Raw genomic sequence first — 14,075 nt, 5'->3', positions numbered from 1 at the left:
AGTCACTTAATTTAAGTACTCAGCAATTTGAGTACTCAGCAAGAGTAACTTGATTACAGCATTTCTAATCACTATGAACTCTCTAGTCTCTGGATGCATAATCTCTAGATCACTGGTTCTTAACCCAGTCCATGGGGTACTCCTAGCCCACTGGGTTTTCTGGAAACCTGTAATGAATATATATGAAAGAGACTTGCATACCAAGGAGATAGTGCATGCAAATCTATCTCATGCATATTCATTGTAGATATTCTAAAAGCCCGACTGGCTAGGTGTGCCCCGAGGACTGGGTTGAGAGGCACTGCTCTCATGCCCAAATGATCGAAAGCCCCACGCTGTTCCAAACAGCACTCTAAAAATAGCGCTGGAACGGCACGGGGCTTTACCTCCCCTATGATCAGAGATAATAGCATGCAAATTTATGCGCACTATTTTTGATCATAGGGTAAAGTTCGGGAGGATTGAATCCTCACACACTTGTTTGACAGGTCTGAGCTGTCAAAAGCCGAGACCTGTCAAACACAGGGGCTGGAGGTCCGTGGGACCACCAGACCCCAAACAGAAAGGCTCTGTGCCCCCACCAAACCTCTGCCCCCAGCCGGCGACACGGGGACTAGAGGTCCGGCGGACCTCCAGTCCCCCCAACCACAGTTCAGGGGGGGGGGGGCTGGAGTTCCAGTGAGTTTCCAGCTCCCCTAACCCCCCTCGCATCCCCTCCAAAAAAGCCCTGGTGGCCCAGAGGGTCGTAAATCAACCCCCCCCCCCAAACCTAGAAGTCTAGTGGCCCTCTTTCCTGCCCCCCACACCTTTGTTGAAGGAAGGAGGTACATTCCTTCCTCTTCCAGCAGCTCCACCTTGAAAATGGCGGCGCCCAGCCCTGCTCAGTGCATCCTGGGATGTGCTGGGTGGGGCTTCACACCACTCTAGCCCATGTCATTGGTTGGGGTCGGGGTTCACTCTATTTGTCTTATATTTTCCTGAGTTATCTTGCATTTATACGTAAATCTCAGTTGTTTCACTTGCTGGTAAGTAAAAAGCCTTTAGTTTTATAATAATCGGCCTATTTCCTTGTTTGTCAGTTCCCGGAGCAATAGATATTTGATTCGTAATTTGTGGGACGAGCTTTTAGGAAATCCTGATAACAGCTACCCTTACACCACTTACTCTTCACACTCTTATAGTGCATAGAAAAAGCACTATACTGTAACTAGCTCCACCTACAGGTACTTGTAGAACTTCCTCTAATAGCTTATCAATGAGGGAGAAATTTGGGGGACTTCTTTAATACATTTATGTGATTTTTTTGGTATTTTTTTTAAATACATGTCCAACAGAAACAAGGCAGACGTCCTATTTCCCTCCTCTAAAACCTAGGTGCATCTTATGGTCTGGTGCGTCTTATAGTCCGAAAAATACGGTATATATATATATTTTTTTCTTTTTTTCTCTTTTAAAAATAAACAGAAACAAGGCAGACGTCCATCATTATTTTTAAAAGAGAAAAAAAGAAAAAAAAAATATATATATACCGTATTTTTCGGACTATAAGACGCACCAGACCATAAGATGCACCTAGGTTTTAGAGGAGGGAAATAGGAAAAAAAAAATTTTCCTTTTTCCCTCCTCTAAAACCTAGGTGCTCCGGTGCGTCTTGTCCGAGTTCGGGATCGCCCTCCCCTACTTACGTGACGCGATGTTCCCTGGTGGTCTAGTGACGTCGGGGCAGGAAAGAGCCCCCTCTTTCCTGCCCATCGCGCTGCTCTCTGTGCTCCTCACTGCTTTCTGACGGTCTCGGCGAGATTCAAAATGGCCACTAGACCACCACGGAACATGGCATCGCGTAAGTACGGGACGGCGATCCAAAACTCGCTACCTTCGGACTATAAGACGCACCCCCCATTTTCCTCCCAAATTTTGGGGGAAAAAAGTGCGTCTTATAGTCCGAAAAATACGATATACACACACACACAACACTCAAGAAAAAATAATACTCAGCCACCTATTTCCAGTCCACAATAGTAGGAGAATCCAAGGCAAAATTCTGAGAAAGTACTAATACAAAGTTAAAAAACAGACATATTTGTGACAGCGGAACATAACTCTTAAGGCCCTGTTTACTACTAAGCCACGCTACATTTTTAGCGCTTTCTAATGCTAGAGACACCCATAGGACTATATGGGTGACGTTAGCGTTAGTGCGTATTAAAAATGTTAGCGCACCTTAGTAAACAGGGCCCTTAATCAGTGGGTAGAAGTTACAGGAGGAAAAGCAGAGGCGATACAGGCCTAATGATTGTTAATATGTATGATTATAAATTTTACTGTAAACCACATTGGACTCTTTTGAGAATCTCGTATATAAGAAACGCATTGATACTGGTATCGGTAATGGATGTAGAATTTAAAAAACGTACATAGATGAGCTGGCTCACAAAAGATAAACCTTTGGGATTCTAATTTAATAACATATTTACAAGAAAAATTCAACTAGAATACATCTCCCAGCTCGTGGACCTGAGACACATTTCCAAAAAGTGCTTCCTTTTCTTCCGAGTTGTCCAAGCAACATCCGGATAAATTCTAATCACACAATCAAGAAATTTCAATTCCAGTTGCAAAAATATGAAGGCAATATCCAATCTCTATCTGGATCAAGTACAACAGTTTACTATCAAAGTTGCTGGTGCATTTTCCTTGTATTTATTTCTGATTCTTTGACCCCACCCCCTTTATATTGAGGACTAAATAAGGGATTTCTATTTACCTTGTAATGGAAAAGCTTTTCCTAATCTGTATTCAAGTTACATATTGTTTTTGACATGACTGTATGTTAAAAAATTCAGAAATATAAAACAAAATTAAAATGTTGCTGGTACAACTTCCTGAATATCTCCCACAATAATATGCGTCACAAAGTTTTCATCAAAATTAATACCTTGTTGGTTGGCAGGACAAGATCCAAGATGGCATCATGAACCTGATACGAGTGCTCTCTCCCTTTGATCCTGCAACGGTTCCCTAGAATGCCAACGTGCAGAGGCAGATCGGCTGCTGCCGCTGTCTCTCAGCAGCCTGCTATGCCGACAGCTGGTGTCCTTGACTCGTTTATGCGGAGAGCTGGAATATTGCCTGGGTCAGAGAGCTGTCCGCTTGCGACGGCCGCGGTGAGTGAAGACCCAGGTGTGACGCTAGGGCTTGATGTTTCTCTGAGCCCCAACCATAGAGCGCTTCCCCTGCAGCCACAGAACATCACTTCTTCGCTGTCGGTGTCTTCACTCCTGCAACTAGGAAGTGCAGCAATTGTGGAAAGCCGTGAGGCACAACAGTTACATCCAGCGGAGAATCATGGAGTATCAGTTCTTCTGGACTACTGTGGGTTCATCTGGCCCTGCAGGAGATTCCTTCACTACAGTTGGTGTGCTTAGTTCTTAAGTTTCATCAGTTCACATATTCCTACATTTCTGTTTGAGAAACCGACTGAAGTTACCCTTGACAATTTATGGGCTCTAACTGTCAATTTGGTTAAAGCTTTATGCCCCCAGATTCAAACATCAGAGCAGGAAGCTACATCACTTAAAAAAATGACTGAAAAAAAGTTGACTCTGATATTTAAAAAATTGACTAAACGAGTGGAGAAAAAGGACAAAGAACTGGACGCTGTACAAAAATTCTAACAACTGTGATTAAAGATGTAGTGAGTTTAAGGAGAAAGGCTGAAACTTTTGAAAACTCTTTGAGAAGTAATAATTTACAGTTCTTAAATTTCCCTAGTTTTTTTCTCTATTGCTCCTACGGAAATGCTTAGAAGTAATTGTAACATGTAATTGGGCTCTGGAATTCTTTGCCAGAGAATGTGGTAGGGGTGGTTAGCTTAGCAGAGTTTTAAAAAGTTTTGGGCGGCTTCCTAAAGGAAAAGTCCATAGACCATTATTAAATGGACTTGGGAAAATCCACTATTTCTGGGATAAGCAGTGTAAAATGTTTTGTACTTTTTGGGGGATCTTGCCGGGTATTTGTGAGCTGGATTGGCCACTGTTGGAAACAGGATGCTGGGCTTGATGGACCTTTGGTCTTTCCCAGTATGGCAATACTTAAGTACTTATGTATATTAAAGAAATTTTTGGAATACCAGAGGAATCTATTCCTCCTTTCTCTCAGACATACTATCTCCCAAGTAAACTGGTGGAAGATCAACTGAATGAACAACAAAATGATTTGCCTTTAGATGTGTTGGCCGTTTTAGAGTCTTCAGATTCTGAATCAGCAGTAGCATGGACTTTGTTGGGTACAGTTGCTTTGGCACCAGATAAAGAATAGTTGTTGAAACTGTACTTTAAAAATAAAGATAAGACTTTCCTGGGATTTAAAACTCAAGTTTTTTTCCAGATGTATCAAAAGAAACTCAGAAGAGACGTCACTAGTTTCTATTACTTAAACCGGGTGTCCTTCAGATTGGTGCTACTTTTTACTTATGGTTCCTGTGTTAATGTGTAGTCCGTTACCAATCAGTAAAATATGTATTCATTGAATCTTCTCATCTCACTGACTTTTTAGTAGCCAAAAGAATTGTGGGGACTAGTTAATATCATCACTGTTAGCTCTTAATTGTATTAAGATATTCCGTGAGCCCTCAGGTTTAATTCTCTTATGCAATTTTGCTTTTGTCATTATAATTCCACTTATGTAGTCTTGGATCCATAAAAGATGGGCTTGAGATAACTATCTAACTATGTTTTTGCTCAGTATAATTTTTCTTGTTTTGAATTTCCTTGGATAGTTTACTTTTCTGTACAAGTTTTACTTGATTATAAGATTTGAAAAGATTAAATAAAGTTTAAAAAAAGAAAATTAATACCTTGTTCATGAAGTAAATGCTGTGCCATAATTTGCTTAACAAATGTAGAAAAATAATATGCTTTAGCAATAGGTGGGCAAGACTGTCCAGGTATCGTCAAAATTTCCAAAATATAACATTTCAGATTTTCCATTCCATTCCCAGGTATACCCTCAGCAGCCGACTGCCATCCTTCACCAAGATGAGAAGTATTGTTTAGCACATTTGTTTTATCCTCATCACTCCCCACATAGCTATTCTCAGCAACCTTCAGTCTTATAATTCCATTCCTGGCTTTTCACCTTTCCCCAATATATCTGAAAAAGGTCTTGTCACCTCTCTTTAGCCATTTTAAATTCCGCCTGTGCTTTCACTATTTCCCTCCTTGATTCTTTGAGTTTAATCCAGTAATCTTTTCTGTGATCTTCGTTGCGTTCTTCTGTAATTTGTTACATTTGTACCCCGCGCTTTCCCACTCATGGCAGGCTCAATGCGGCAGGCAATGGAGGGTTAAGTGACTTGCCCAGAGTCACAAGGAGCTGCCTTTGCTGAAGTGGGAATCAAACTCAGTTCCCCAGGACCAAAGTCCACCACCCTAACTACTAGGCCACTCCTCCACTGTTGCTACTATTTGAGATTCTACATGGAATGTTGCTATTCCACTAGCAACATTCCATGTAGAAGTCGGCCCTTGCAGATCACCAATGTGGCCGCGCAGGCTTCTGCTTCTGTGAGTGACGTCCTGCACGTCAGACTCACAGAAACAGAAGCCTGCGCAGCCTTCTACATGGAATGTTGCTAGTGGAATAGCAACATTCCATGTAGAATCTCCAATAGTAGCAACATTCCATGTAGAATCTCCAATAGTATCTATTTTATTTTTGTTACATTTGTACCCCACACTTTCCCACTCATGGCAGGCTCAATGCGGCTTACATGGGGCAATGGAGGGTTAAGTGACTTGCCCAGAGTCACAAGGAGCTGTCTGTGCCTGAAGTGGGAATCGAACTCAGTTCCCCAGGACCAAAGTCCACCACCCCTAACCACTAGGCCACTCCTCCACTAATTCTTGAATGCAGCCTCTTTTGCCTTTATTTTTTCAACCACTTGTTTGGAGAACCATACTGGCTTCCTGTTTCTCTTGTTTTTGTTTACTTTCCTTTTATAAAAATCTGTCGCTATATTTATAACAGCTTTAAGCTTGGACCACTGCTCTTCCACTTCTCCTATGCCTACCCATGAAAGCAGCTCTTTCTCCAGGTATTCCCCCATTTTACCAGAATCAGCATGTCTGAAATCCAGTACTTGGTGTGTCTGCACTCTGCTTTTGCTCGTATATCAAACCATATTGTATGATGATCACTACTGCCTAGGTGGGCACCCACCTGGACGTTAAAAATCTTTCCTCCATTTGTCAGCACTAGATCTAGAGAGTCGCCCCTTCCCTCACGGGTTCAGTCACCATTTATCTGAGCAATGAACTTTGACAGGCATCCACTATCTCTCTGCTTCTTTCCGATTTTCTGCCGATGGGACGTTCCAACCCACATCAGGCAGGTTGAAATCTCCCAGCAACAGCACCACCCCTTTCACTCTAAGCTTATGGATATTTTCGATCAGATCCTCGTCCAGCTTCTCCATTTGTGCTGGAGATCTAACGCCCATTTAGATACACATTCTCTTTCCAGGACAATCCATATAGCTTCTTCCTTTTCCCAGGTTCCCAGCATGTCCGCATTTGTGATATTACTTTTCACACACAGTACCACTCCTCCACATTTTCGGCCCTCAGCAAAATGTGGGCAATATACATTTAATAATAAAGAGCAGGTCAGAATTTTGTTTTAACATAATTTCCCATATACTGTTTATGCCGGAATGGTTGATCTACACCATTACAAAATACAGCTCTGCATGCCTTCATTACTTTCCAAATGACAATACATAAAGAAATACTGTAAGATTTTTTAAGTTCACTTACCCACTCATCCAAAGTTTTTCGTGTCACTTCGTTAGCTCGTGCAATATTCCTGCAGGCCAGAATAACATGTGCACCATGCAACGCCAAAGACCTTGCTGTTTCAAATCCTACAGCCATATAAAAAGAGAGAAAAAGATAAGTCACTTATTAGTACACTGTCCCAAGCTATAAGAGCTACATGTTTGAGGCAGATGGCGCCTTATAGACAACTAGTAAAAAAGGCCCGTTTCTGTAGGCAAGGAAACGGGCCTTAGGCAGGCAATTCCCCCCCCCCCCCCGTGCTACGGCCCCCTCGAACCCACCCCCTCCCGCGAACCTGTCGATCCCCCCCACCCCGGAACGCTGAAAACTGTCGCCACCGCCACCGCCGTTGTTGTGCTACCTTCCCTTCCCGTAGGTTGTTCAATCATCTTCTTAGAAAGTTTAACTCCGTGCGTCTGACGTCAGACGCACGGAGTTAAACTTTCTAAGAAGATGATTGAACAACCTACGGGAAGGGAAGGTAGCACAACAACGGCGGCGGCAGTTTTCGGCATTCCGGGGGGGGGGGGGGATCGACAGGTTCGCGGGAGGGGGTGGGTTTCGAGGGGGCCATAGCGGGGGGGGGGGGGGGACAGCTGATTCCGAGGCAGTAGGAGGAGTAGGGAAACACGCTGCGCCTGTTTCCCTACTCCTCCCCTTGCCTTTGAATCAGCTGTGTTGACATCAGTGACATCCGTGCGTGTCTGCCTCGCAGACCACTTGCAGCCAGGGAGCCACGGTCCCAAGCATAGAACGTTGGAGGTGAGAATTATTATATAGGAAATTTATTGAGGCATGAGCTTTAGTTTCAATGACCAGAGTCCATGTCAGATGCATGAAGTGGCCTTCAGGACAAGGGTACATATAAGGACGATGCATCAGGAGAGAAAGAGATACAAAAATGAATTATTAGAAAATGCAGGGAGGGTGTGGAAAGGGAGAGATAGATAATGGCTGCACAGTTGTTAACCAATAACAGTGGTGGGTGAGAGGAAGCAAAAACAGGATAATCTCAGAGTAGTTAAGTTCATTTACAACTGTAGTGAGCCAGGAATCCATAGTCTCTATTCCTAAAACCATAAGAATATCTATATCGGACTTCTACAAATCTGGATTTTGTAACCGCCTTTTTAGCAATATGTAAGCCACATTGAACCTGCCATACGGTGGGAAAATGTGGGATAAAAAAATGCAATAAATAAATAAATAAAATAAAATATCGGGTCAGAACAATGATCCATCCAGTTAGTATCATGTTTCCGACAGTGACCAACCCAGGTCACAAGTATCTGGCAGAATCCCAAACAGCAGCAGGATTCCACACTACTGATCCTAGGGATAAGTAGTCGCTTTACCATGTCTATCTTAACAGCAGACTATGGACTTTTCCTCCAGGAACTTGTCCAAACTTGTTTGAAACCCAGATACACTAACTATTTGTTGAGTGAAAAAAATATTTTATTTGTTTTAGAAGTATTATCATGTAACTTCATAGTGTGCCCCTAATCTTTGTACTTTTTGAAAGAATAAAAAAATCGATTTAGATTTAACCATTTTACTCCACTCAGTATTTGTAGAACACAATGTAATTTACTTCTATGAATTAGGATTTACCATTCTGTGAAAATTTAACAAATAAAACACATTTATTGGTTTAAAAAAACAGAAGCCTGCGCAGCCTTCTACATGGAATGTTGCTAGTGGAATAGCAACATTCCATGTAGAATCTCCAATAGTAGCAACATTCCATGTAGAATCTCCAATAGTATCTATTTTATTTTTGTTACATTTGTACCCCGCGCTTTCCCACTCATGGCAGGCTCAATGCGGCTTACATGGGGCAATGGAGGGTTGTGACTTGCCCAGAGTCACAAGGAGCTGCCTGTGCCTGAAGTGGGAATCCAACTCAGTTCCTCAGGACCAAAGTCCACCACCCTAACCACTAGGCCACTCCTCCAGTCCTGAGACTGAATTGGAAATATGGCAAATACACATTGGTATTAACTTGGTGTCTCGGGAGTTGAATTGCTGTTCGCTAGCACAAAGTACCATACAGTAATTTTAGACATTCGTTTTTGCCACAAGATTTCACGTTTAGGTTCCATCCTGTCTCTCCCTTTGTGTGTAGAAGTGGCGAAGGTGTTGTTCTTGGATTCAGTAGTTATAGGGAAAGCCAACCAAAATGAATTAAGATGACTAATATGTAGATACTGTGCTCCAGCCAAGCTAAAGTTAATCTGAAAACCAGCATCACGTGCTGTTACCCCTGTCTGTTCAATTTTGGTGTACTAAAAGAGACAAGTAATATTTCTGATGACAGCTACATGACTTCCTATAATGGCCTTAACTAAAAATAAATGTTTTTTTAGTATAGATATTTTAATTTATTTGAAAAGTATGATATATATCAAGTACTCATATAATAACCAAGACCAAAAAAGTTAAGCATACAGATATCTCTGTAAAATGTAAATTTAACCATATTAATTTCAATGATTCTAAACTAAGGCAAGCCTCTAAACCTGAAGACAGACAAGCCTCATGTTGAGAATAATTAAAGGCCAGTTTACAAAGGCGCGCTAGTGTTTTTAACATGCTCTAAACGTTAGAAAAGCCCTGAAAAAACAATCCATGACCACCAGAACTTCAGGAAATCACTAAAAACCATCCTCTTCAAAAAGGCCTACCCCAATGACCCCACGTAAACCTCTTCACTACTATAACTACTACAAATCACTTTTATAGCGCTACCAGTCGTACGCAGCGCTTTACAATTGAACATGAAGAAGAAAGACAGTCCCTGCACAAAAGAGCTTACAATCTAAATCAGGACAAACATACAGGGCTAAAAAGGATAAGGGAAGGACAGACAGAAGGACACATAAGGATAAGATAAAAGTTACAAGTCAGGATTCGAAAGCAGCATCAAACAGATAGGCCTTTAGTCCGGATTGAAGGCTGCGAGGGATGGAGCTAGACGTAATGGCTCAGGAAGCCTATTCCAGGCATAAGGTGTGGCGAAATAGGAGCGGAGTCTGGAGTTAGCGATGGAGGAGAAGGGTGCAATTAGGAAAGATCTGCCCAGTGAACAGAGTTTTAGGGAAGGAGTGTAGGGAGAGATGAGGGTGGAGAGGTAGTGAGGGGCTGCAGAGTGAATACACTTATAGGTCAACAAGAGGAGCTTGAATTGTATACGGAAACAGATAGGGAGCCAGTGAAGTGATTTCAGGAGTCGACGAAGATGACCCCAAGGTTGCGAGCAGACGAGACAGGAAGAATGAGCTTGTTGTCGACAGAAATAGAGAATAGGGAAAGGGAAGAGGTTGGTTTAGGAGGGAAGATAAGGAGTTCAGTTTTGGACATATTGAGTTTCACCCAGCAACACAGCATAACTTTGATCATACTGGACAACACGCAATCTTCATCCTTCCCAACCCTCCACATATACCTCATACGATCACATTTCAACCTTGTACTTGTTATCAACCGACTGGGCAAACGCCTTTGATGGTACTATGTAAGCCACATTGAGCCTGCAAATAGGTGGGAAAATGTGGGGTACATTTAGCGCGAGCTAAAAACGCTAGCGCGCCTTTGTAAAAGACCCCCTAAATGTCTTTATATTATCAGAAGACTTGATTGAAGAACAAGGAAGTGCTTTAAACTGGTCACTGCAAAATACTTCTGCTGGCCTGCGAGGCAGAAGGACACAAGTCCACAGGCTCAGGAAACAAAGAAATGTGGCAACTGCAGAGTAAAGCCTAGACTGCCACAGTAATTCTCAGTCTGGACCTTGAATAGTAATCCCCTCCTCCCTAGGATATCCTTATCCATAATGAATTTTCATGAGATAGATCTGCATGCAAGGTATGCAGCCTGGCTAAGGAGTAGAGTAGCCTAATGGTTAGTGCAGTGGCCTTTGATAATGGCAACCTGGGTTCAATTCCCACTGCAGCTCCTTGTGACTTTGGGCAAGTCATTTAACCCTCCATTATTATACACTACTTTTTGAATATCATATGATGATAGTTTATAATGAGAATGATAAAAGCATCAGAAACAAGACCGCTACTTAAACAAAACAAAGCCAGATAAAATGAATGGACACACACTATAAGGATAAAAGATACAAATTAGTTTTGAATAATAAGCACAAATAATTGGGCAGGGGGGGGGGGCAACAGCCACACAAATCTGCCAGTCACTTATCTGTCTGCCATGACTCAAATTATGCAAGCTGAGAAACCACATTTTTAAATCTGATTTAAAAAACAAAAAAAGAATAATATGATCTATGCACGAGAAATTCAAAGAAAAGAGGACATTTCTCTGGTAAGTGAACATTATTTTGCTTTGTGCTTTGGGAACTTAAAGATTGGGGTTTAAAGAAGAGATTATAGGTTACTGATAGGCAGAATAAAAAAAAATTAAAAAGAAAGCAAACTTTTATCAACTAGTCTCTATACCCTTTCCCCATAGTTTTAAAACTTGAACTTTGTACCCACAGCATTAACAGACAGCCTCTAGCATATAATTTTCAAAAGTGTGACTATAATAAAATGAGGAAAATGGTTAAAAGCTAGAAGGATTGGCTGCTAAGGTTAGGACACTAACAGGCTCATTTTCGAAAGAGGACGTCCATCTTTCGACATAAATCGGATGGATGTCTCCCAGAGACGTCCAAATCGGTATAATCGAAACCCAACTGCAGTACGTCGCAAGGAGGTCCAAATTTCAAGGGGACGTGTCGGAGGTGCAGCGAAGGCGGGACTTGGGCATGCCTAACACTTGGATGTCTTTGACCCATAATCGAAAAAGCAAGGATGTCCATGACGAACACTTGGACGTTTTCACCCAGACGTGTTTTTTTTTTTTTTTACGAATAAGGCACAAAAAGGTGCCCAAAATGACCAGATGACCACCGAAGGGAATCGGTGATGACCTCCCCTTACTCCCCCAGTGGTCACTAATCCCCTCCCACCCTCAAAAACATCTTTAAAAATATTTCGTGCCAGCCTCTATGCCAGCCTCAGATGTCATACTCAGGTCCATGACACCGCATGAAGGTCCCAGGAGCAGTTTTGGTGGGTACTGCAGTGCACTTGAGACAGGCGGAACCAGGCCCATACCCCCCCCCCCCCCACCTGTTACATTTGTGGAGGAAACAGCGAGCTCTCCAAAGCCCACCACAAACCCACTGTACCCATATATAGGTGCCCCCCTTCACCCATAAGGGCTATGGTAGTGGTGTACAGTTGTGAGGAGTGGGTTTGGGGGTGGGGGTTGGAGGGCTCAGCACAAAAGCTATGTTCCTGGGAGCATTTTATGAACTCCACTGCAGTGCCCCCTAGGGTGCCCAGTTGGTGTCCTGGCATGTCAGTGGGACCAGTGCAATAGAAATGCTGGCTCCTCCCATGTCGAAATGGCTTGCATTTGGACGTTTTTGACTTGGACGTCTTTGGTTTCGAAAATCGCCGAAAGTCAAAGATGTCCAAATCTAAGGACGTCCTTGGATTTGGACATCATTGACGTCCAAATCCAAACATAGATGTTTTTTTCAAAAATGCCCTTCTGAATCAGGCATGGAATTTATTCAAAAATACCATCTTGGAAGCCCAGACCAGATGCGTTACACGTATTTTCAAAGGTGGAAAAAAGAGAAAATGACAGCGAGAAAATTAAAGAGTCATGGGATAGAAGGCAAGGTTCTGGTGTGGATTAGGAATTTCATGGAGAGAAAACAGAGGGTAGAGTTAAATGCCCATTTTTCTCAATTGAGGAGGGTGAATAGTGGAGTGCCGCAGGGACCTGAATTGGGACCGGTGCTATTTAATATATTTATAAATGGTATGGAAATCAAAACGACAAGTGAGGTCATTAAACTTAAAGATGACACAAAACTATTCAAGGTTGTTAAAACACGTGTGGACTGTGAAATATTGCAGGAAGACCTTAGGAAATTGGCAGGCTAGGCATCCAAATGGCAGATGAAATTTATAAGCACATAAGTGTTGCCATACTAGGACATTCTGAAGTTACATCAAGCCCAGTATCCTGTTTCCAACAGTGGCCAATCCAGATCACAGGTACCTGGCAAGATCCCAAAACAGTACAATACATTTTATGCTGCTTATCCTAGAAATAAGCAGTGCATTTTCTTCAAGTCCATTTTAATAATGGTCTATGGACTTTTCCTTTAGAAAGCCATCCAAACCTTTTTTAAACCCCAGTAAGCTAACTGCTTTTACCAGATTCTCTGGCAACGAATTCCAGAGATTAATTACACGTTGAGTGAAGAAATATTTTCTGTGATTCGTTTTAAATTTACTACTTTGTAGCTTCATTGCCTAGTCCTAGTATTTTGGAAAGAGTAAACAAGCGAATCATGTCTACTCGTTCAACTCCACTCATTATTTTATATACCTCTATCATATCTCCCCTCAGCTATCTTTTCTCCAAGCTGAACAGCCCTAGCCATTTCAGCCTTTCCTTACAGGGAAGTCGTCCCAACCCCTTTATCATTTTTGTCATCCTTTTCTGTACCTTTTCTAATTCCACTATATCTTTTTTGAGATGCAGTGACCAGAATTGCACACAGTATTCAAGGTGTGTTCGCATCATGGAGTGATACAAGGCATTATAACATGCTTGTTTTTATTTTCCATTCCTTTCCTAATAATACCTAGAATTCTATTTGTTTTCTTAGCCGGTGCAGCACACTGAGCAGAGGGTTTTAAAGTATCATAACAGTAACTCCTAGATCCTTTTCCTAGTCGGTGACTCCTATTGTGAAGCCTTGCATCACGTAGTTATAGTTCAGGTTCCTCTTTACCACATGAATCACTTTGCACTTGCTCACATTAAACATCATCTCCCATTTGGATGCCCAGTCTCCCACTCTCGCAAGGTTGTCTTGCAATTTTTCACAATCCTCTTGCGATTTATCAACTTTGAATAACTTTGTGTCGTCAGCAAATTTAATTACCTCACTAGTTATTCCCATATCTAGATCATTTATAAATATGTTAAAAAGCAGTGGTCCCAACACAGACCCCTGCGGAACCCCACTATCTACCCTTCTCCATTGAGAATACTGAGCATTTAACCCTACTCTCCATTTTCTATCCTTTAACCAGTTTTCAGTCTACAATAGAACACTATCCCTCGACTTTCCAATTTCATCTGGTGTCTTTCATGAGGTACTTTGTCAAACGCCTTTTGAAAATCCAGATACACAAT

The 14,075-nt window shown here is 42.1% G+C and overlaps 1 protein-coding gene across 2 annotated transcripts in view; it reads right to left on the bottom strand.

The window, feature by feature from the left end:
- The window catches only part of WWOX (WW domain containing oxidoreductase), a 1,373,934-nt gene that overhangs the window by 1,300,940 nt on the left and 58,919 nt on the right, over positions 1-14,075 (bottom strand). For both annotated transcript variants that reach the window (XM_030204500.1, XM_030204501.1), the window contains exon 5: positions 6,816-6,922. In XM_030204500.1, the coding sequence (XP_030060360.1) occupies positions 6,816-6,922 (107 nt within the window). The remainder of the gene's footprint in view (positions 1-6,815; positions 6,923-14,075) is intronic.

This window comes from Microcaecilia unicolor, chromosome 5 (assembly GCF_901765095.1).
Source record: "Microcaecilia unicolor chromosome 5, aMicUni1.1, whole genome shotgun sequence".
NCBI lineage: Eukaryota > Metazoa > Chordata > Amphibia > Gymnophiona > Siphonopidae > Microcaecilia > Microcaecilia unicolor.
The sequence above is the reverse complement of the archived record's forward strand: the minus strand, read 5'-3'. Positions and strand labels throughout refer to the sequence as shown.